The sequence below is a fragment of the Chionomys nivalis genome, chromosome X (genome assembly GCF_950005125.1).
Source record: "Chionomys nivalis chromosome X, mChiNiv1.1, whole genome shotgun sequence".
NCBI classification, from domain to species: domain Eukaryota; kingdom Metazoa; phylum Chordata; class Mammalia; order Rodentia; family Cricetidae; genus Chionomys; species Chionomys nivalis.
Window position 1 is genome coordinate 25,931,479 of NC_080112.1, and position 20,342 is coordinate 25,951,820.

The 20,342-nt window shown below is 46.5% G+C and overlaps 2 protein-coding genes across 2 annotated transcripts; both read left to right on the forward strand.

Annotated features, from left to right (window-relative positions):
* The first annotated feature begins 29 nt into the window (after positions 1-29).
* On the forward strand, positions 30-8,614 carry Timm17b (translocase of inner mitochondrial membrane 17B). Its single transcript, XM_057759745.1, has 6 exons — positions 30-90; positions 1,490-1,589; positions 3,993-4,056; positions 7,818-7,946; positions 8,030-8,140; positions 8,237-8,614. Exons 1-6 carry the CDS (start codon positions 65-67, stop codon positions 8,323-8,325), a joined length of 519 nt encoding a protein of 172 aa, XP_057615728.1. The 5' UTR covers positions 30-64; the 3' UTR covers positions 8,326-8,614.
* A 9,424-nt stretch (positions 8,615-18,038) lies between these two features.
* On the forward strand, positions 18,039-19,533 carry LOC130868282 (E3 ubiquitin-protein ligase RNF26-like). The gene is made up of 2 exons (XM_057760550.1): positions 18,039-18,987; positions 19,211-19,533. The coding sequence occupies exons 1-2, from the start codon at positions 18,039-18,041 to the stop codon at positions 19,531-19,533; spliced, it is 1,272 nt and encodes a 423-aa protein (XP_057616533.1).
* The last annotated feature ends 809 nt before the right edge of the window (positions 19,534-20,342 follow it).

The window sequence follows — 20,342 nt, forward strand, 5'->3', positions numbered from 1 at the left end:
CACTTGTGGGCGGTCCGAGGGGAGGGGGAGTGGCTCGCCAGTGCGACCGACTGCTCCAGGCGCCATGGAGGAGTACGCTCGCGAACCTTGGTACGGCCATGGGCACAGGCTTCGGGACAGTCCCTGCGACGCCCAGGCCAACCACGGGAGGCGGGCGGGGAAGGCAACGGCTCCATTGCCAAGTCCCTGACGCGGGAGGCTTAGAAACTTCAGTACCTCAGCGCGTCCGGCATGGCTCCGCCCACTTAGACTTCGTTAAAACCCGCCAGAGTGGAGTGTCCCTGTATGGGACAAACCACCTCACTGTTACCCTGACTGTTCTCCTAGACCCTTTTCGTGAGCCAAAAGAGAAACTCTGGGCAAATCCATTCCGGCAGCGGGGGAGGAGAGGCGTGGTGCCAAAACCCACAGGGTTTCCTCGCGTGACTTTCCCAGACTGGTTTTTGACTCCGGATAGGGCATGTATGAACCCACTGTGGCTGTGGGCTAAGAGGTGGAACCTGGAACTTCATTTGATTTTTTTTTTCTGTTTTAGATTTTTAAAGGACACTGTACACGGCTTCCCTGAACGTGCTTGCCTTTTTTTTTTTTTTTTTGAGAACAGAGTGCCACCCTGTTCTGCTTTGCTTAAGTAACATTAGCTAATTAACACTGTTGAAACCTGCCAAATCTTTGTACCGATCAATTCATTTTTTTTTCCATAGCAACAGAACAGTTTGATTGATGCTTGGTTGTCAGTAATAAGACCAGCATTTGGAAGGCTACCCCGCCTCAAAATAAAAAAAAAAAAAGGAAGAAAGAAAAAGAGAAAAAGTAAAAATTTTCCCACTTTTCTGTCACAGATATATTTACAAAGCCTTTAGGTCTTGTTTATTTGTTTTGAGACAGGCTCTTGCTGTGTAGCCCTGGCTGTCCTGGAACTCTGGGTAGATCAGGCTGACCTCAAACACACACATCTACCTGCCTCTGTCTCTGCAGTGCTGGGATGAAAGGCATGGCACACCCAGAACACAAAGTTTCTCCTCTCTCTCTCTCTCTCTCTCTCTTGGCTTTTCCAGAAAGGGTTTCTCTGTGTATTCCTTGCTGTCCTAGAACTCACTTTGTAGACCAGGTTGGCCTTGAACTCAGATCCAACTGCTTCTGCCTCCCAAGTGCTGGGATTAAAGGCCAAGGTGTGTGCCACCACTGTCCAGCTGCACAAACTTTCTTTTTGGGACAGGGTCTCCATTTATAACCCAGGTTGGACTCCAATTCGTGATACTCCTGCCTCAACTTCCCAAGTATTATGACTTCAGGTATGTGGAACCTTGCCTGGCTTTCCTTTCTGGCTTTGTGGGTTGTATCAAAACAGACAGAACTAATTTGTTATTATCTGAGTTGTTTCTTACCAGTTGTGAGCTTCCCATTTTGGTTCTCCAAGTTCCAAAGAGTCCAGGCTTGGCAGGGCAAGGGTTTCACATTAACCCAATCTTTTCCTTCCTGCTTGCAGCCCATGGCGGATTGTGGATGATTGCGGTGGAGCCTTCACTATGGGTGTCATTGGTGGTGGAGTCTTCCAGGCTATCAAGGGCTTTCGCAATGCCCCTGTTGTGAGTTGGGCCTTCCCCCAGTGGTGTGGGAGTCTGCAGTCTTGCTGACATAGAATCCTGCTCTGAACACAATCATTCTGTTGCTTGTTCACCTACTTGTTGGGCCTGGCTCCTGGATCTATGATTTGAGGGACTCTATTCTTCAACTATCTAGCTGGACCTCTGTGGAAATGCTGTACTGTCAGAAACAGTCTTAGGGGCTAGAAGTATATGTAGGCAGAGTTTTTTGTTGGGACCAGGGGACCACGACACCATGATCAGCTCTGTTCCACCAGCTCCTTCCCAAATAACCACTCAGGGACTTATTAATTATAAATGCTCAGCCAATAGCTCAGGCTTGTTACTGTCTAGCTCTTGCAACTTAAATCAACCCATTTCTATTCATCTATGTGCTGTCCCAATGCTTGTGGCATTTATCTCCTGCATGTCCTGCTTCCTTTCTGTATGGCTGGCAGCTCCTCTGACTCTCTCCTCCTTCTTCCCAGCATTCTCTCTGTCCCAAAAATCCTGCCTAACTATAGGCAATCAGCTTTTTATTAACAATGAGAACAATACATATTTACAGTGTACAAAGGTTGTTCCACAGCAAATACATAGCTCAGTGGTGTAGAATAGTTGGTTAAGAGAGAGAGAAGTCCTTGGTTCATTCCTCAGCATCAGAATAAAAGGAAAAAGGTTAGCATCAAATCTTAAATGTGTATGCAATGTAGATTTTACCTCAAAGCAGACTCTGAGTTTAAATCCTATTATAGAAAAAAATGACAGAAGTTTGACAGAGAGACAAATTTACATTGAATGGGGGGACCTTTTAATATAATTCCACCTCTTCCCTTAAGCCCCCCTGCCCTTGGAGACTTTATTACATGTCACTGTTTTAAAAACATGGGAAGGGGCTAGAGAGAGGGCTCAGTAGATAAGAGTACTTGGCTTTGCAAGCATGAGGACCTGAGTTTGATTCCCCAGCACCTATGTTAAAAGCCAGGCATGACTGCCTGTGCCTATAACCCCAGCATTGGAGGGGGTGGGGCACAAGACAGGCATATCTTAGGAACTTGCTGGCTAGTCAGCCTAGCTGGAAGTGGAGCTTCTGACTCAGTGAGAGACCTTGTCTCAAGGCCAAAAGCAAGAAAACCCCTGATGTCCTCCTCTGACCTCCACACATTCACACACCTGTACCTTCATGTGTATATATGCCACACAGGCACACGCAAACCTTTGCTTTGTTTTGAGACTGGGTTTCTCTGTATTGCCCTGGCTGTCCTGGAGCTTGCTCTGTAGACCAAGCTGGCTTCAAACTTAGAGAATTGCCTGCCTTTGCCTCTCATGTGCTAGGATTAAAGGCATGCACCATCATAGACCGGTGTAACTTTGTTATTTTTAATTTTTGCAAAGCCTCATACTGGAAAGATTGCCTTGAACTAGGGCTGAAGAGATGGTTCAGAGGTTAAGAGCAGTGGTCCTGAGTTCAATTCCCAGCAACCACATGGTGGCTCACAACCATCTATGAGATCATTGGTGCCTTCTGGCATGCAGGCATACATGCATGCAGGCAGAACACTACTAAATAAATCTTAGAACAAGATGGCCTTCAACCACGGAGATAATTGGACTTAGACTCATGAGCTTTACTCTAAGACTTAAAGATGGACAGGGTGCCTGCTCCTCTATGAAATGGGTGTGAACCTTTTGGGATATATCAGTTACTTTTCTGTTGTGATAAAGTCCATGACCAAGGCAATTAATAGAAGGAAGAGTTTATTTGGGCTTTGAATTCCAGAGGGAGAAGAGTCCATTGTGATAGGAAGACTTGACAACAAGGAGCACGGCTGCCAAAGCAAGAGGCTGAGAGTACCTTGTTCCTTGTTGTACCCCTGCATATAAGATGAAGCCTGGCGCACAAGATCTACTCATTGTGTACTGAAGGAACAAGTGAACAGATGAATAAAACTTACCAACCCCACTCTTTGTTGTATATTCCCCATTCTCCTGCGTTTCTGGCTGCTGCTATGCATCTAACAGCTTTTCCATGTCTTCCCTCTTTTTGTTGCAGTGCTGGGAGTAGAAGAACCCTGGGCCTTGTTCACTCTATGCAAGTGCCCACCAGTAAGCACCCAGCACCTCTTCTTTTTTTTTTTTTTAAATATTTATTTATTTATTATGTATGCAATGTTCTGTCTATGTGTATGTCTCAGGCCAGAAGAGGGCACCAGACCTCATTACAGATGGTTGTGAGCCACCATGTGGTTGTTGGGAATTGAACTCAGGACCTCTGGAAGAGCAGGCAATGCTCTTAACCGCTGAGCCATTTCTCCAGCCCCCCAGCACCTCTTCTTGTATAGGCTAGAAACCCTGCCTTGCCAGTGGGCTTACCCCTACGTTGAACCCTTTCCTTGCTTTCTCCAGGGAATACGACACCGCTTCAGAGGTAGTGTCAATGCTGTGAGGATTCGAGCACCCCAGATTGGAGGTGAGGAGATTGGGGGAACATAAAGACATGATAGCAACTTTGAAGGTAGTTGATCCTCTGTAGAGGTCCAGAAGTCTGACTAGAACTTCCTGGGATGGAGACATTTCCCAACAGTTAATGTGAAAGGACAAGATTGTGTCTTCTGCCGTTTGTTTGTTTATTTTGAGACTGGGTCTCTCTACATAGCCCTGTCTCTACCTACTGAGTGTTGGGATTAATGGCTTGCACCACCACGCCTGGGGTATTGTGCAATTTAAATCTATGTCTCACCTCTTCCCTGTTAGGGGACCTTAACGCTAGTAGCATACCTTCCTCAAACTTCATCTGATAATGATAGCATGGACCACCCAACAGGTAGTGTTAAAACAAACTCACGTAGCCGGGTGGTGGTGGCACACGCCTTTAATCCCAGTACTCGGGAGGCAGAGGCAGGCAGATCTCGGTGAGTTCGAGGCCAGCCTGGTCTACAAGAGCTAGTTCCTTGGGGCTGGAGAAATGGCTCAGTGGTTAAGAGTACCATCTGCTCGTCTAAACGGACCTGAGTTCAATTCCCACCAACAACATGGTGGCTTACAACCATCTCTAATGAGTCTGGTGTCCTCTTTTGGCCTGCAGGCATGCATGCATATATGCAGAATACGGTATACACAATAAATAAAATAAATCTTTTTTTTTTTTTAAATTTCATCTTTTCATATGAGAAAGGATACTTCTTTTTTTTAAATGTTTATTTATTTATTATATATACAATATTCTGTCTGTGTGTCTGCCTGCAGGCCAGCACCAGATCTGCCTGCACCAGACCTCATTACAGATGGTTTTGAGCCACCATGTGGTTGCTGGGAATTGAACTCAGGACCTTTGGAAGAGCAGACAATGCTCTTAACCTCTGAGCCATCTCTCCAGCCCCCTAAAATAAATCTTTTTTTTTTTTTTTTTTTTTTTGGTTTTTCGAGACAGGGTTTCTCTGTAGCTTTGGTGCCTGTCCCGGAACTAGCTCTTGTAGACCAGGCTGGCCTCGAACTCAGAGATCCCCCTGCCTCTGCCTCCCGAGTGCTGGGATTAAAGGCGTGCGCCACCACCGCCCGGCTCTAAAATAAATCTTTAAAAAAAAAAAAAGGAGCTAGTTCCAGGACAGGCTCCAAAGCTACAGAGAAACTCTGTTTCGAAAATCCAAAAAAAAAAAAGAACTCACGTAGTATTTCCTAAATGCTAGTTACTATGCTAAGCCCATTTTGATAATATTACCTAATTTAAAGTTGCAGAAGTCAACTGACACAGTACTTCAAATAAGTACTAGAGCCGGGCGGTGGTGGCGCACGCCTTTAATCCCAGCACTTGGGAGGCAGAGGCAGGCGGATCTCTGTGAGTTCGAGACCAGCCTGGTCTACAGAGCTAGTTCCAGGACAGGCTCCAAAGCTACAGAGAAACCCTGTCTCAAAAAACCAAAAAAAAAAAAAAAAAAAAAAAAAAAAAAGTACTAGAACACAGTAAGCCCGCAATAAACATTTTGATTACAGGTTGAATATTCCTATCCAAAATGCTTGAGACCAAAAGTGTTTCACATTTCAGAAGATTTTGGATTTTATAAAATTTGCATATGTATAGTCAGATATTTTAGAAATGAGACCCAAGTCTAAACACAAAATTCACTTGTGTTTTATATACACCATACTTAAGTATCTTGAATATCTTTGTTTTTTGAAACAGGTCTCACTCTATAGCCCAGGCTAGCTTCAAACTCAAGGTTATCCTTCTGCCCCAGCCCCACAAGTGTTAAGATTACAGATGTGAGCCATGCCCAGCTCTTTTTAAAAACATAATTAGTTTATTTTGAGATACTGAGAATTGAAACTATGACCTTCAGCATGTTAGGCAAGTGCTCTACCACTAATTTTGTCTCAGCCTCAAAGTGTTATTTTATACACTATAAACACATATATAGCTGGGCAGTGGTGGCGCACGCCTTTAATCCCAGCACTTGGGAGGCAGAGGCAGGCGGATCACTATGAGTTCGAGGCCAGCCTGGTCTACAAGAGCTAGTGCCAGGTCAGGCACCAGACAAAACTACGGAGAAACCTTGTCTCAAAAAAAAAAAAAATTAAATATGCTTTTGGCCAGGCGGTGGTGGCACACTCCTTTAATCCCAGCACTCAGGAGACAGATGCAGGCGGATCTCTATGAGTTCCAGGCCAGCCTGGTCTACAAGAGCTGGTTCCAGGACAGGCTCCAAAACCACAGAGAAACCCTGTCTCGAAAAACAAAAAGAGAAAACAAAACAAAAAACCGCACATATGTATGTATTTTTCTTGTTTTATGGTAGGGATGGATTGAGCATGCTAGGCAAGTACTCTATCACTAAAACAGATTCCCAACACTATATATTTCTTTTTAAATTAAGAGATGGAGTCTCAAGACTGAGAATGTAGTTCAGTTTGTAGAGTACTTACCTAACAGTACAAAATCCTGGGTTCAGTCCCCAGCACTGCATAAAAACTGGGGATATTGGTGTCCACTTGTAATCTTGCATTTGAGAGATGAAGACAGATGGATCAGAACTTCAAGATTATCCTTGGCTACATAGAAAGATTTGAGGCCAGTCTTGACTACATGATATCCTGTCTCAAAAAAGAGGGAGAGATGCGGGGAGTCTGAGGGCTGAGGAAGTACTTGGCTGGCTTGAAACCCTGACTTCCATTCCCCACTACCACCACCAAATCAAAAACAACAAGTAGAGGGAGCTTTCTATGTTTTCCAGGCTGGTCTCTAACTCTTAGGCTCGGTGATCTCCTCAGCCTTCCATGTAGCTGGAACTGCAGTTGTACACCTCCAGAGTTTTTTGTTTGTTTTGGTTTTTTGAGACAGAGTTTCTCTGTGTAGCTCTGGCTGTCCTGGAACTCGCTCTGTAGACCAGGCTGGTCTCGAACTCAAAGAGATCCGCCTGCCTCTCTCTGCCTCTGAGTGCTGGGATTAAAGGTGTGCACCACCCCGGCCAGCATTCTCCTGCATTTTTCCTGTTTCATGTTACATGACGTCAGCCTAGAATTTTCTGTCACTGGTATCATGATCATGCTCAAAAAGTTGTAGGTTTTGAAACATTTTGGATTTCTAGATTATGCATGTTTAATATATATCTTGTGTTCTGGCTTTTCTGTCCTGTTTTCCTTCTCTCTGAAATCAAAACCAGAATTCCAACTCCATGTGATAGTTAAAGAAAGGGTGGAAGTTGCTTCATTGAAAGCTGTATGAAAGGTTAATCTGCTTGTATCCATTTACCAACTAAAAGTGAAAGGATTTTGATGATTACTACAAACCTGATTAAATGGGGAACTCTTCACAGTGGGAAAGATGGAGTGTTGCATAAGGGCCTCCACCTGTCTCTATGTCTGGACTTTCTTCCCTCTTGTATTTGATGTTGACATTTAACCCATGACTTTCTACAGGCTATGTGACTCTCCCAACTTGCTTTTCTTTTTGAGACAGGCCCTCATTCTATGGGTTTCTAACTCTTTGCAGTCTCCTGCCTGAGCCCCCCAGGTGCTGGGATTATGCCAGCCATGGGTGTTGTGTATGTGCATGTGTGTGCTTGTGTGTTTCGCTGGGGATCTCCCTAACCAAACACTCTACTGCTGAGCCACATCTTACAGTCTCAGAAGCCCCTTTCTCGGTCAGTCTTCAGACCTTGGAAGTTGCCAGATGTTGAGATATACAGATCCTCAGAGTTTCTGGTACTCACTGATTAGGCCTCTATCCCCCTACAGGTAGCTTTGCAGTGTGGGGAGGCCTGTTTTCCACCATTGACTGTGGCCTTGTACGGCTGCGGGGCAAAGAAGACCCCTGGAACTCCATCACCAGTGGAGCGTTGACTGGAGCAGTGCTGGCTGCACGCAGTGAGTGCCTCCAGCCCCCGCCCCCAGTCCTTTCCCTGTTCTGCCTGCCCTTCCTCAGCTCTGTTTCTTTTTCTGCCTCCCAGGTGGTCCGCTGGCTATGGTGGGCTCTGCCATGATGGGGGGCATCCTGTTGGCCCTCATCGAGGGTGTTGGTATCCTTCTCACTCGCTATACCGCCCAGCAGTTCCGCAATGGTGAGGACCTGGTGGGCAATGGTCAGGGAGAGTCAGGAAGCATTGTCAGCCTTCTCCATTCTTCCTCACCTCATTACCTCATTCTCCCTTCTCTAGCACCCCCATTCTTGGAGGACCCCAACCAGCTAACCCCTAAAGAAGGAGCTCCGGCCCCAGGTTATCCCAACTACCAGCAGTACCACTGAGGAAGCCGCCGCCTGCCCCTGCCACCGTGGGAGCTACTCCTCAGTTCCTTCCCGGACGATCTACCTCCAAGGGAGGACTGGCTCCTATATATCCCTGAGACCCTCCAGAGAGGGCCTCTACTCTACTTTCTTGTTCTGTGGTAGGGGTGGGGGCACCCCAGCAGTCTTGTCCCATGGGTCCCCTTTTTATGTCTCTCAGGGCATCCCAGCCTCACACATGTAACAGTCTCTCATCCCAGATCCTCCATGTGGCACCCTGATGAATGTTTAAAGCCAGTTTTGAAATGTCTGTGTATGCACTCCTTAGTCATCCAGAAGACCCTCTCCTCAGGAGAAGGGTTTTAAAAGTTTAGGACTTGTTATTCCACAGTGAATGGATTCTAGTAAGGAGTTTTTGCAGGGTAGTAGGGGAAAGAAGCAAGATCTCACTATGTTATCCAAACTGAACTTGAACTTGCATGCTGCTAGCACAGCCAGCCTCTAGTAAAGAGTTACAGAATGAATCAGCAAGGGAGGTAAGATACACAGTGATATGAACCATGAATAAGCATGGTTAGGGGCCAAGGGATACAACGAGCAAACAGGAGTAAGCTTGGGAAAGAAGCTCAGGAACTCCAGGATTGCTGGGTATGATGTATGCCATGCTAGCCCCCCCCCCCCAGCATAAGCTCCCCTTGTGTAGACTGGACACTACCCTTAAGAAAAGCCTGTTCTAAGCCAGGATGTGGTGGTGCATGTCTTCAATCCCAACACTTGGGAGACAGAGGCAGGCAGATCTCTGTGAGTTCAGTACCAGCCTGGTCTACACAGAGCTAGTTCCAGGATGGCCAGGTCTACACAAAGAAACTCTGTCTGGGAGGGGGGAGCATTGACTGAATACCAGTCATTCTATTTTTTAAAATTCTATTTTAAAACAAAAACAAAAAATGAAGCCGGGCGGTGGTGGCGCACTCCTTTAATCCCAGCACTCAGGAGGCAGAGGCAGGCGGATCTCTGTGAGTTCAAGGCCAGCCTGGTCTCCAAGAGCTAGTTCCGGGACAGGCACCAAAGCTACAGAGAAACCCTGCCTCGAAAAACCAAAAAAAAAAAAAAAAAAAAAAAAAACGATCCAGCCAGGCAGTAGTGGCGCACACCTTTAATTCCAGCACTTGGGAGGCACAGGCAGGCAGATCTTCGAGTTCAAGGCTAATCTGTTCTACAAAGCAAGTTTCTGCACAGCCGGGGCTATACAGAAAAACCTGTCTCTAAAAACAAAACAAAACTCCATATGGCCTCATACCAGCTCTGGGATGTGTGGGGTAGAGGTCCAGGCATCAGGGGAACTGCTTTCCCAATAAAGGTGCCCTAGGGGTGTTAGTCTCCTGTCACTTGTTTGCTTGGTGGTATCTACAGTTTTTACATTTGCTGTTTTTTGTTACTGTTTTTAATTACATTTTAAATTTTTTTATTTAAATTTTTCTACATAATATATTTTGGTAGTATTTTTCCCCTTCAACCCTTCCAGATCTTCCCCATTTCACTATCTATTTAACGTTATGTCCTTTTGTTTTTTCAAACAATGTCTCACTGTGTAGACCTGACTGTTCAAACTGTTCTATAGACCAGACTGACCTAGAACTCAGAGAGATCTGCCTGTCTCCTGCCTCCAGAGTTCTGGGTTAAATGCGTGAGCTTCTACACCTGGCTTGTTGTTTGTTTTTCCTCCAACTTGCTATGTAATAGTAGCTTGCCTGTCAATTGATCCTCCTGCCTCAGTTTCCTAAGGGCTGTGATCACAGATGTATGCCCCCATTGTAATGGATTAATAAAAATGCTGCAGGATCCCTGGTGGCAGCAGGCAGCAGAAGCGCCACAGGTCCCCAAGCAGCAGCAGGTAGCGGGCCATGTGGTTGCAGGCAGTGAGCAGGGGGTCCCAAGAGCAGCCAGTCCTAGGCAGGGACTGTGCATGAGACCATGCCACAGGTCTCCGAAGGTGGCTGGCCCCGGGCGGCGAGCCATGTGGTGGCAGTGGCTGTGGGCAAGAGACAGATGAATAGGCATACCATGCAGAGTGGAGTTGGATATTTATTTAGTGGTTATGGAAGGGAAGAGAGAAGGGGAGAAGAGCAGAGAGGGAGGGAGAGAGGAGAGAAGGGAAAGACCAAAGCTGCCTCTCTGAGAGAGAGACAGAAAAGAGAGAAAGACTAAGGCTGCAAGCAGGAAGGAAGACCTGCCTGCCTCAGTGGATGGGGGAGGGAGTGGGCGTGGCTTGTATCTTAAAGAGACAGAGCAATCATTACACCCATACCAGTTCTATTTTGTTTTTAGACAGGTACTCATTAGTATAGCCTAGACTCACCTTGAACTCCTAAGCTGTCTACCTCCCAAGTGCTGGAATTATCGTTTTTTTTTTGTTGTTGTTGTTTTGTTTTGTTTTGTTTTTTGTTTTTCGAGACAGGGTTTCTCTGAAGCTTTGGAGCCTGTCCTGGAACTAACTCTTATAGACCAGCCTGGCCTCAAACTCACAGAGATCCACCTGCCTCTTCCTCCCTAGTGCTGAAATTAAAGATCTGCCACCACTGCCCAGTTTATCAATTCTTTTTTAAAGACTGATTTCTTGGTGTGGGGGCAGGTACACCTGCCATGGTACATATGTACAGGTCAGAGGAAAGCTTTTCAGGATCAAATTTGGGTAGTAAGACTATGGCAACCTAGTTGCTTATTTTTTTTTTAAGAGTGACCATAACATATCCAGAAATGAGTCTCATTTGGGGAGAGGAGAGGTATGAGAAAGATTATCCTGGGTGGACATTTCCCAAGTTCTGTTATTCTGTTCAAACCTCTAATGGGATAAACATTGTCTCTACTGGGCTCATGGATGATATATAAATACTACAAGTCGCTGCAAGGAGATAGGAACTTCCATATACAATTGGTACATCTGGAGACAAACAAAGGTGCAGTCCCTAGGGCCTCTGAAAGTCCCAACAAGAGCTTTGTGGCCCTCAGTAATGGCAACTGCAACACCTCTTCCTTGAACAACTCAGCGCCTAGCAATGCATGACCAGTCTATCGACTGTCCTAGGAAGGAAAAGATGGGTTGAGGTTTGTAGATATGCACCACACCCAATTAGAACCCAGCTGTGCAGCCATTCGTGAGCTTGGAACTGCAGCTGCAGTGCTCTGATGGACAAGATTCCATCATAACTAGAGTATCAGGGTTTCTGTCGGGCACCACCACCGTCCCTGCATCCCTGCACACACAGGCCCTGGCCCTCTAGCCTTTGGGGAACAAGCTCCCCTATGTGGATCTAAGCTTGCCACCTGCTGGAGTTTTACTTGCTGAATTCCATGTGCTGAATTCCCATGAGGGGTGGGGTCTTCCCATCTTTTGGTGCTCCCTATGATTGCTATAGACCCTCCCTGAGTATCTGCCTGGGCCGTGCTACACTGGGCGCCTTACTTATTGCCTGACTTTTGACGCTTAGATGTAGCAGTCCTCTGCGGCATATCCATGCTCCAGGAGGTGCAGTTTCTCAAACCCTAAGATCCAGTTTCCAGTTTCTACCACTAGGGTGCAGCTCGACCTTTGCAACTTGGAAGTGGTTCTTTCAGCTTGCTCTCCTGGATGCATAACTTCACTGCACTCGATCACATTGGACTCTGTCTTCCTGACCCAGCAAGGACATTAGGTGGTTTCTGTACAAAAGAGCAGGCCCACATTCCTAAGCTTGGTGGGAGGGGTTACTCTACAAACGGGATTTTGTGCTGCTAAAATCTTAAATTCGAAATGCAAAAAAAAAAAAAAAGATGGATGAAAAGAGAAATGGGAGAGAGACTAAAACAAGCCTCAGGTAAGAACTGAAGCAGCAGCCTAGGACCTAGGGTGATGGGGGCTCTGCAGAGACTCCGAAAAGGCAGGAGATAGGCACAGTAGAGAGAGACATTACATAATAGGAGAAAGTCCTTATGGCTATTCCACAGGGTGATTGATAGCCAGAGAATACAAAAAACTAAAGAAAAGAAAAATTGAGGGCTGGACAGATGGCTCAGTGGTTAAGAACATTGACTGCTCTTCCAGAGGTCCAGGGTCCAATTCCCAGCACCCACATGGCAGCTCACAACTGTCTAGAACTCCTGTTCTGGAGATCTGACTCCCTCACACAGATGTACATGCAGGTAAAACACCAGTGTACATAAAATAAAAATAAATTATTTTTAAAAGTTGAGCCCCCCAATCATAGATAATACAATCAGTAAATGGCAAATGAACTAAGCAGAAACTTCTTAAAAGTTCAGCACCTTGCCATGCTTGGTGGTATTTTATGTACTCTGGAGCTAGAGGTAGGAAGATCTCTGTGAGTTTGAGACAAGCCTAGTCTTCATAGTGAGTTCCAGGTCTACATATCAAGACCCTGTCTTCACAAAAGAAAACAGAAAAAAAAAAGTTCAACATCTTTAGCTATCAGGGAAAAGCAAATTAAAATTCCATCAAGATTCCATCTTTCTGAAGTACAAATTGCTGTCACCAAATGGTAGGGGTACGGGGAATGAGATATGCTTTATACAGTATTGCTGGGAATGTAATAGAAATCAGTAGAAAGTTTACTCAAAAAAACAAAAACTAACAACCCAGCTCTGCTACTCCCAGGTGTGTGCCTAAAGGAGCCACCATTCCACAAAGACATATTCATTGCAACACCATTCACAGTAAATCATTAGGGAATCTGCTTAGGTGCCTGTCAGCAGGAGCGGAGAAAGAAAATGTGAGAAAACAATAAAGAGAAGCCAGATGTAATGAGCCCATTGATGCTGGAGAGCCTGATGCAGGTTTCAAGCATTCTACCAACTGAGCTATACCCCCAGCTCTGAATAGCTCTTTAAAAGTGTTCATTTAAAAATTGTCATCAAATAGACATAAACTAAAATTTATCATTTAAACCATCCAGAGACTCTAGGAAGAAAACCTGATTCAGATTCTCCTATACTTTCAGTTAACAATCAGAATAGAAAACTTGTGACCAGGTAGGTAGGTGTCTTCTAATCAATTTTTCAATTCTATCTTCACACAGTGTACTTGGACTTAGCATCACCTTGTTTCTGTGATCTCAATTCCAATAGACTGCTCCCTCCACTTCTCATGCTAATTACAAAGTCCTGGTGGTTTAACTTGTTTTTCTTTTTTTCTTTTTCTTTTTTTTTTGGTCTCCCCCCCCCACGGGGGAGGGAATGGGGAGAGAATGGGGGGGGGAACAGGCGAGATAGTGCCACACAGCACTCTACTGTGAACACCTAGAAGTACTTACTGTGCTTTTTGACTGATAGACTAGAAACAGGTTCCCCCAAGTCCCTCCTCATTTTGATTAATGTATTAGGGCAGTATTTTACTTACCTAGTTATTATAATAGTTGCTACAGAGGATACTGATTAAACACCAAAGGAAGAGGTGGATAGTGCTGGGGATGGGGGCAGGGACAGAGATCTAATGCCCTCTGCAGGGGGATCAATCTCAAGGAACTACTATGTGTTCAGCTAAACAGAACCCCTTCGAATCTAGTCCTTTTCAGCATGTTTATGAACACAATTTATTACAATCATGGTTCATAAACATGAACCTTTTGCCAGTCTCTGGAGAAGTTGGGGGTGGGGCCCAAGTCCCAGCTTTCTAATTCCATTTGGCATCTGGTCACCCAGCCCCCCACTCTGAAGCTACCTAGAGGCGGCAGTCAACAGGCAATCATTAGCATGTAAAAAGATAATCATTTTGAATATTCCAAGCATTTTAGGAATTGCATTCCAGGAAACAGAAGCAAAGATCAAAAATGTATTTTACAAAAATCACAACCATTTTAAAGCATAGAGTTGAGCTAAAGGCATTAAGCAAGTTCACATTGTCAAAGCAACCAGCACCATTGCTCTTCTCTGCAACTCTGGAACTCTTGTGGTATTTTGTTTGTGTGTTTTGAAACAAGATCCCCTGTAGTATAGGCTGACCTCTACCTAGCTATGCAGCTGAGGCTGATCTGGGTGTGCTTCTGATCCTCCTGCCTCTACCTTCTGGGTACTGGGATCACAGTGCACTGCCTTTCCCAACCCTTTGTGTGGCGCTAGGGATAGAAGAGCTCAAGGGTGCTAGGCAAGCACTCTTATCAACTGAGCTATGTCCCAAGTCCCTGGAAACTTCGTTTAAAACTTTTTTGTGCTGTTGGAGTTCAGGGCCTCAAGAATGCTGAGCAACTCTACCTCTGAGTTACATCCCCAAACTTTTCCCTTTGTCTACTTCAAGTTTGACTCTTACTTAGCTACTGATGAATACTTGGCCTCCTTCTATTTGTAAGCTGATTTATATGCTGATTTGAATAGTCAAGTACATATTTGGGCAGTAATTCATACATTATTTATTGACTTTTTTTCCTTAAAATATTCAGCTGGAGATTTGGAGGTATAAGTCAGTGGTAGGGTGCTTATCTTACATACTTGGCACCCTGAATTTGGATCTCCCAATACAAAAAATATTCAACTGGAGTTTGAGATTGTATTACAATTGTATGACAGTGCTGAGGGCTTGCCTAGTAAATGTGAGGCCCTAGGTTGGACCCCCTAGCACCACAAATAATGTTTATCAGTTTGGAAAGAATGTATATTGTCGCCGGGCAGTGGTGGTGCACGCCTTTAATCCCAGCACTCAGGAAGCACAGGCAAGCGGATCTCTGTGAGTTCTAGGCTGATCTATAAGAGCAAGTTCCAGGACAGGCTCCAAATCTACAGAGAAACCCTGTCTCGAAAAAGAAAAAAAGAATATTTTGTTTGTAAGCAGCATTTTGCTCTAGGCCAGGTTGGCCTGGAATTATGTAACCCTAGCTGGTCATCATCTCAAGGCACTCTCTCTGCCTCATCTTCTCAAGCTCTGGGGTTACAAGTATCAGCCACTATTACAGGTTGAAAATGTAAAAGTGGGGATGCAACTTAGTGATAAGAGTGATTGTCTAGTATCAAGGCTCTGAGTGTTGTAATCTGCTGGCCTGCTCTGTCACCTGGACACCCTGTCCCTTTAAGAGACAAACTCCTAGTCTCCCCCCCCACACACACACACACATACCCCTTTCCGCCTCCTCTCCAGCCTGCTCTCTTGCTCTCTCTCTGTCCTTCTTTCCTTCTGGAGAGGCAACTTCTGCCTCTCTCTCCCTTCTCCTCCCCTTCCCCCCTTCTCTCCCCCCCCATAACCCACTAAATAAACTCTATATTCCAGCTCTCTCTGTCTGTCTCTCGCTCTCCATGGTCTCCCACCCGCAAAGGGATCCGCAGAGGCCTCGGGTGGCCTGCCCCTGCCGCCCCGCCCCTGCCGCCCCTTGTGGGACTGCTGCCCTTATGGGGCTGGCCTCAGGTCCTACCTCTTTATAAATGATAACACTGAGTCTGAATCCCAGCATCACACACACACACACACAGAGTAATAATGTGATGGCCTAGTACAGTGTGGTGCAAACTTGCAGTTCTAACTACTTAGGCTAAGAAGGAATACTACTTAATTTTGGTAATTTAGGACCAGCCTGAATAGAATAGCAAGAACACTTCATTTTTTTTTTCAGTCACTGTGGCTGATTTCCTTTATCATCATTATTGCCATTTGTCACATCATGTTTCCTGCCAAACACTTTTTATTTGGATTTTTTTTTTTGGGGGGGGGAGTTGAGACAGGGTTTATCTGTAGCTTTAGAGCCTGTCTGTCTTGGAACTAGCTCTTATAGACCAGGCTGTCCTCGAACTCATAGAGATCCTCCTGCCTCTGCCTCCTGAGTGCTGGGATTAAAGGCGTGCGCCACCACCGCCCAGCAAGAACACTTCATTTTTAAGATGTCTAAGAACTATTTTATCTGGGGAACTAGCTGGTTCAGCATTTAAGAGTATTTATTGCTCTTGCAGAGGACCCTGGTTCGATTCCTAGCGCTCATATGGTTGCTCACAACCTCTGCAACTCCAGCTCCAGGAAATCTGACATCTTCTGACCTTTGCAAGCACCAGACATATATACATGAACACTCATAATTGTGGGGAGGAGGGAGGGAGGGAGGGAGAGAGAGGTGCATCTACAAAGGCCAAAAGAGCATGTTTTGAATCCCTTGCAGCTGGAGTTACAGGCAGATGTGACCTGCCCAATAAGGGTTGTATGAACTGAGCTTGGATCCTCCGCAAGAACAGTGCATGTTCTTAGTCAACTGCTAAACTATCTGTCCAGTCCCTTTGAAAGGATTTTTAAAGCATGTAATAGTTGTAAAAGGCGAGACTTTTCTTCTGACATTCTCTTCACCCTTATGTCTTCTTTTCTCCTTCCACATGCACAGAATTGCTTTTTGTTGTAAGAACCCTTTCAAAACAGTTTTCATAATGTGTAATTCTATCATAAAAGTTTCATGAACTGTGTCTTCAAGTATTCAAATCATCTTTTTACTATTATTATTATTATTGTTGTTGTTGTTTTTTTTTTCAAGACAGGGTTTCTCTATGTAACAGCTCTGGCTGTCCTGGAACTAGCTCTTGTAGACCAGGCTGGCCTCGAACTCACAGAGTTCCGCCTGTCTCTGCCTCCTGAGTGCTGGGATTAAAGGCGTGCGCCACCGCCTAGTTTACACTAGTTTTATGTTAAATGTTAATACAGCCTTCAAATTGTAGTCAGGGTTTAGACAGACTCCTTGGATCACATCCCCAGCACTACAAAACAAACAAGTAGATAGTAAATAGGCAGGGTTTTTTTTTTTGTTGTTGGTTTTTGGTTTTTGGTTTTTTGAGTTATTTTTTGGTCAGGAGTGAGGGTTTAGGAATGGGATGGGGAAATGGGGTCAGTAGAGGAGCATTTGCTTAATATGTGCAAGGCCTTGGGTCCCATTCCCATCCCTCCAGGGGAGGCAGGGAGAAGACAAAGCTTGAATTAGTGTGTTTCCTACTTTCTTTCTTTTTCTTTTTTTTTTTTTTTCCTCCGAGACAGAGTTTCTCTGTAGCTTTGGAGTCTGTCCTGGAACTAGCTCTTGTAGACCAGGCTGGTCTCGAACTCACAGAGTTCCGCCTGCCTCTGCCTCCCGAGTGCTGGGATTAAAGGCGTGCGTCACCACTGCCGGCGGCCGTGTGTTTCGTACTTAAGATTCTCAAGGAGTCGTCACAATGTCATCTGAGGATCTTCAAAAGCCTTTACAATTATAAAACATATAGAGAGAGTCGCTGCAAGCTGGAGGACAAGGGGCCGGGCGGGACAGGAGCACCTGCGTGGCTGGCCTGCGAGTCGTGCCCAGCCTGTGCTGCCCCCACCCGGCCCCGGCCCCCGCCTGTCCGGGTGGGCCTGGCTTTTCCTGATCCCATCTCCTTCCTGGTCTCCTCCCGGTCTGACCGATCCCCAGCCTCCTTGCTGCTCCAAGCTTCTAAAACTGTGGGATTTCCTACAATCCTATTCACTGTCACTTTGGACTTGTTCTGCCTCTTCGCTCCCTAACAGCCTGGCTTCCAAACCTGGACTCTCTCCCCTCTCCTAAAACTCTTCCCTCCAACCCACTTCAGACCTTGTTCTCCCCCTCCTTGGATTAGGCATTCACATCCCTTCCAAATTAATCCCCACCCCAACTCTCCAAACACTTGACATCGCCTTCACTGAGGACCGCCAGCCTTGATTTTGTACCGAACACAACAGCCCTATCATGGAGGCTGTGTTCCCCTTGGTAAACTGGACGGTCCCGGTGCTGGACTGGATGGGCCCAGTGCCGGAGTGGTTGACTTTTCTGTTGGATCTTAACTTTTTGTTTGTGTCCTTCCTCCTGGCAAGCTTGGCCCGGCTTTTGGCCCTCATCTACAACCTGCCACACACAGTACTGACTTATTTTCTCTACTTTGGGCGAGTCCTGCTCTCGTTGCTGGCCTTGGTTGAAGCACTGGTCGAATTTACCTTTGTGGGGTTGCAGCAGTTGTTTGCTTTTCTCTACAGCTGCTACTCTAGCTTGGAGAGCTTAAAGCTCCTAGGGCACCTGGCCTCTCACGGAGCTCTGAGGAGCCGAGAAATACTGACCAAGGGCATCCTGAACATGGTCTCCAGCGGCCATGCTTTGCTGCGCCAGGCCTGTGACATCTGTGGCATTGCCATGAGCCTGGTGGCCTATGTGATCAACAGTCTGGTCAACATCTGCCTCATCAGCACTCAGAACCTCTTTTCCCTGGTGCTGGCCCTGTGGGCTGCCGTGGCGGGGGCTCTGTGGTGGATGACAGTCGTGCTGGCGGCTTTCCTCGCTCACCTTTCTAGCAGCAGGGTGGCCATGGCCAACCTCCTCTGGACCCCCTGCCAGCTAGGGCTAGAGCTGTTGGCCTCAGTGGTCTTCCTCCTGGCCGGCTCTATGCTTTCCAATCTTACTATTTTCCTGTTGTTGGTTTATGTGTTGGCAGTGACTTTGACTGTGTTATACCCAGATTTTACCTTGAGGCTGGCCACCGGAGCACTCAATCAGCTCCATGCCCGACTATCCTACCACCAGCTCCGAGAAGATGTTCGGCTCTCTCGCCTGGCACTGGGTCTGGAGGCCTGGCGCCAAGTCTGGAGACTTAGCCTGCAGCTGGCCAGCTGGCCGAATCAGGGAGGAGCGCTGGGGCCCCCCCAAGGTGTTGCCAGGAGGGTGTCTTCAGCCAGAATCCAGGGACGGGACAATCTTCGTGAAGAAGAAGAAGAAGAAGAAGAAGAAGAAGAAGGAGGAGGAGGAGGAGGAGGAGGAGGAGGAGGAGGAGGAGGAGGAGGAGGAGGAGGAGGAGGAGGAGGAGGAGGAGGAGGAGGAGGAGGAGGAGGAGGAGGAGGAAGAAGAAGAAGAAGAAGAAGAAGAAGAAGAAGAAGAAGAAGAAGAAGAAGAAGAAGAAGAAGAAGAAGAAGAAGAAGAAGAAGAAGAAGACGACGACGACGTCGATGAAGAAGAAGAAGACCTCAGGAGCTTCAGATCGGCATCCACATCCACTAGAGGCCGAGAGAGACTCAATGAGGATGAACCGCCAGCAAGGCAAGACCCATGGAGGCTGCTGGAGGAGCACGAGGCGAGGAAGAGATGTATCATCTGCCAGGACCAAACCAAGACCGTGCTGCTTCTGCCCTGCCGGCACCTGTGCCTGTGCCAGGCCTGCACCAAGATCCTCATGCACCAACCTCTCTGTGTCCGTAACTGCCCACTCTGCCGCCGCCGCATTCTGCAAACACTCAATGTCTACCTCTGAAGACTCCCTCCCTGCCCGCCCACCCTCTGCCCTCCACTTAATGGGACCGCAGCAGCATTTTGCCTCGGGGTTTTGGCTAAACCTGAATTTGGGACTATTTATCCTGAGGCACTCAGTTCCTGAATGAACTTCAGGAGGGATTCCCAGATTTCTGCTCGTTCCTCTCACACCTCATACGGCACTGAACATGGCATCCCTCCTAGTCTCTTCGTGGTATTCTGCATTTCCCCAGGGTTCGAACAAGGGGCTAGGCCTTGGGGCATGCAGCGCCATTAGGTCTGCCTGCCCAGTTTCTATGAATAAACACCTATTAATAGTTCTTTTTTTTTTTTTTTGTTTTTTTTTTTTTTTTTTGGTTTTTCGAGACAGGGTTTCTCTGTGGCTGTGGAGCCTGTCCTGGAACTAGCTCTGTAGACCAGGCTGGTCTCGAACTCACAGAGATCCGCCTGCCTCTGCCTCCCAAGTGCTGGGATTAAAGGCGTGCGCCACCACCGCCCGGCGTTAATAGTTCTAAAAAATAAATAAAACATATAGAACGAAGGGCTTCAGTTTCCTATTGAATGTTCTATGAAGAGTACTCCTTAGCTCCTATAGTCTAGCCAACCAGCCTCTAGCTTTTGCCACTTAAAATGTCCCAAGTTGCCAGGCGTAGTGGTACCCACCTTTAATCCCAGCACTTGGGAGGCAGAGGCAGGTAGATCTCTGTGAGTCTGAGGCCAGCTGGGCTACACAGAGAAACCCTGTCTGGGGGGCAAAGTGGGGTATACTACGCCTCAGGTGGTTGCTTGCTTTAACAAAAGCAGCAGAGT

Excerpts from the sequence above, each read along its gene's own strand:
- LOC130868282 (XM_057760550.1), top strand. The coding sequence starts at position 18,039 with ATGGGCCCAGTGCCGGAGTGGTTGACTTTTCTGTTGGATCTTAACTTT. Across the intron at positions 18,988-19,210 it reads CCAGGGACGGGACAATCTTC|AAGAAGACGACGACGACGTC; the intron begins GTGAAGAAGAAG and ends AAGAAGAAGAAG.
- Timm17b (XM_057759745.1), top strand. The coding sequence starts at position 65 with ATGGAGGAGTACGCTCGCGAACCTTG. Across the intron at positions 7,947-8,029 it reads AGCAGTGCTGGCTGCACGCA|GTGGTCCGCTGGCTATGGTG; the intron begins GTGAGTGCCTCC and ends TCTGCCTCCCAG. Across the intron at positions 8,141-8,236 it reads CGCCCAGCAGTTCCGCAATG|CACCCCCATTCTTGGAGGAC; the intron begins GTGAGGACCTGG and ends TCCCTTCTCTAG.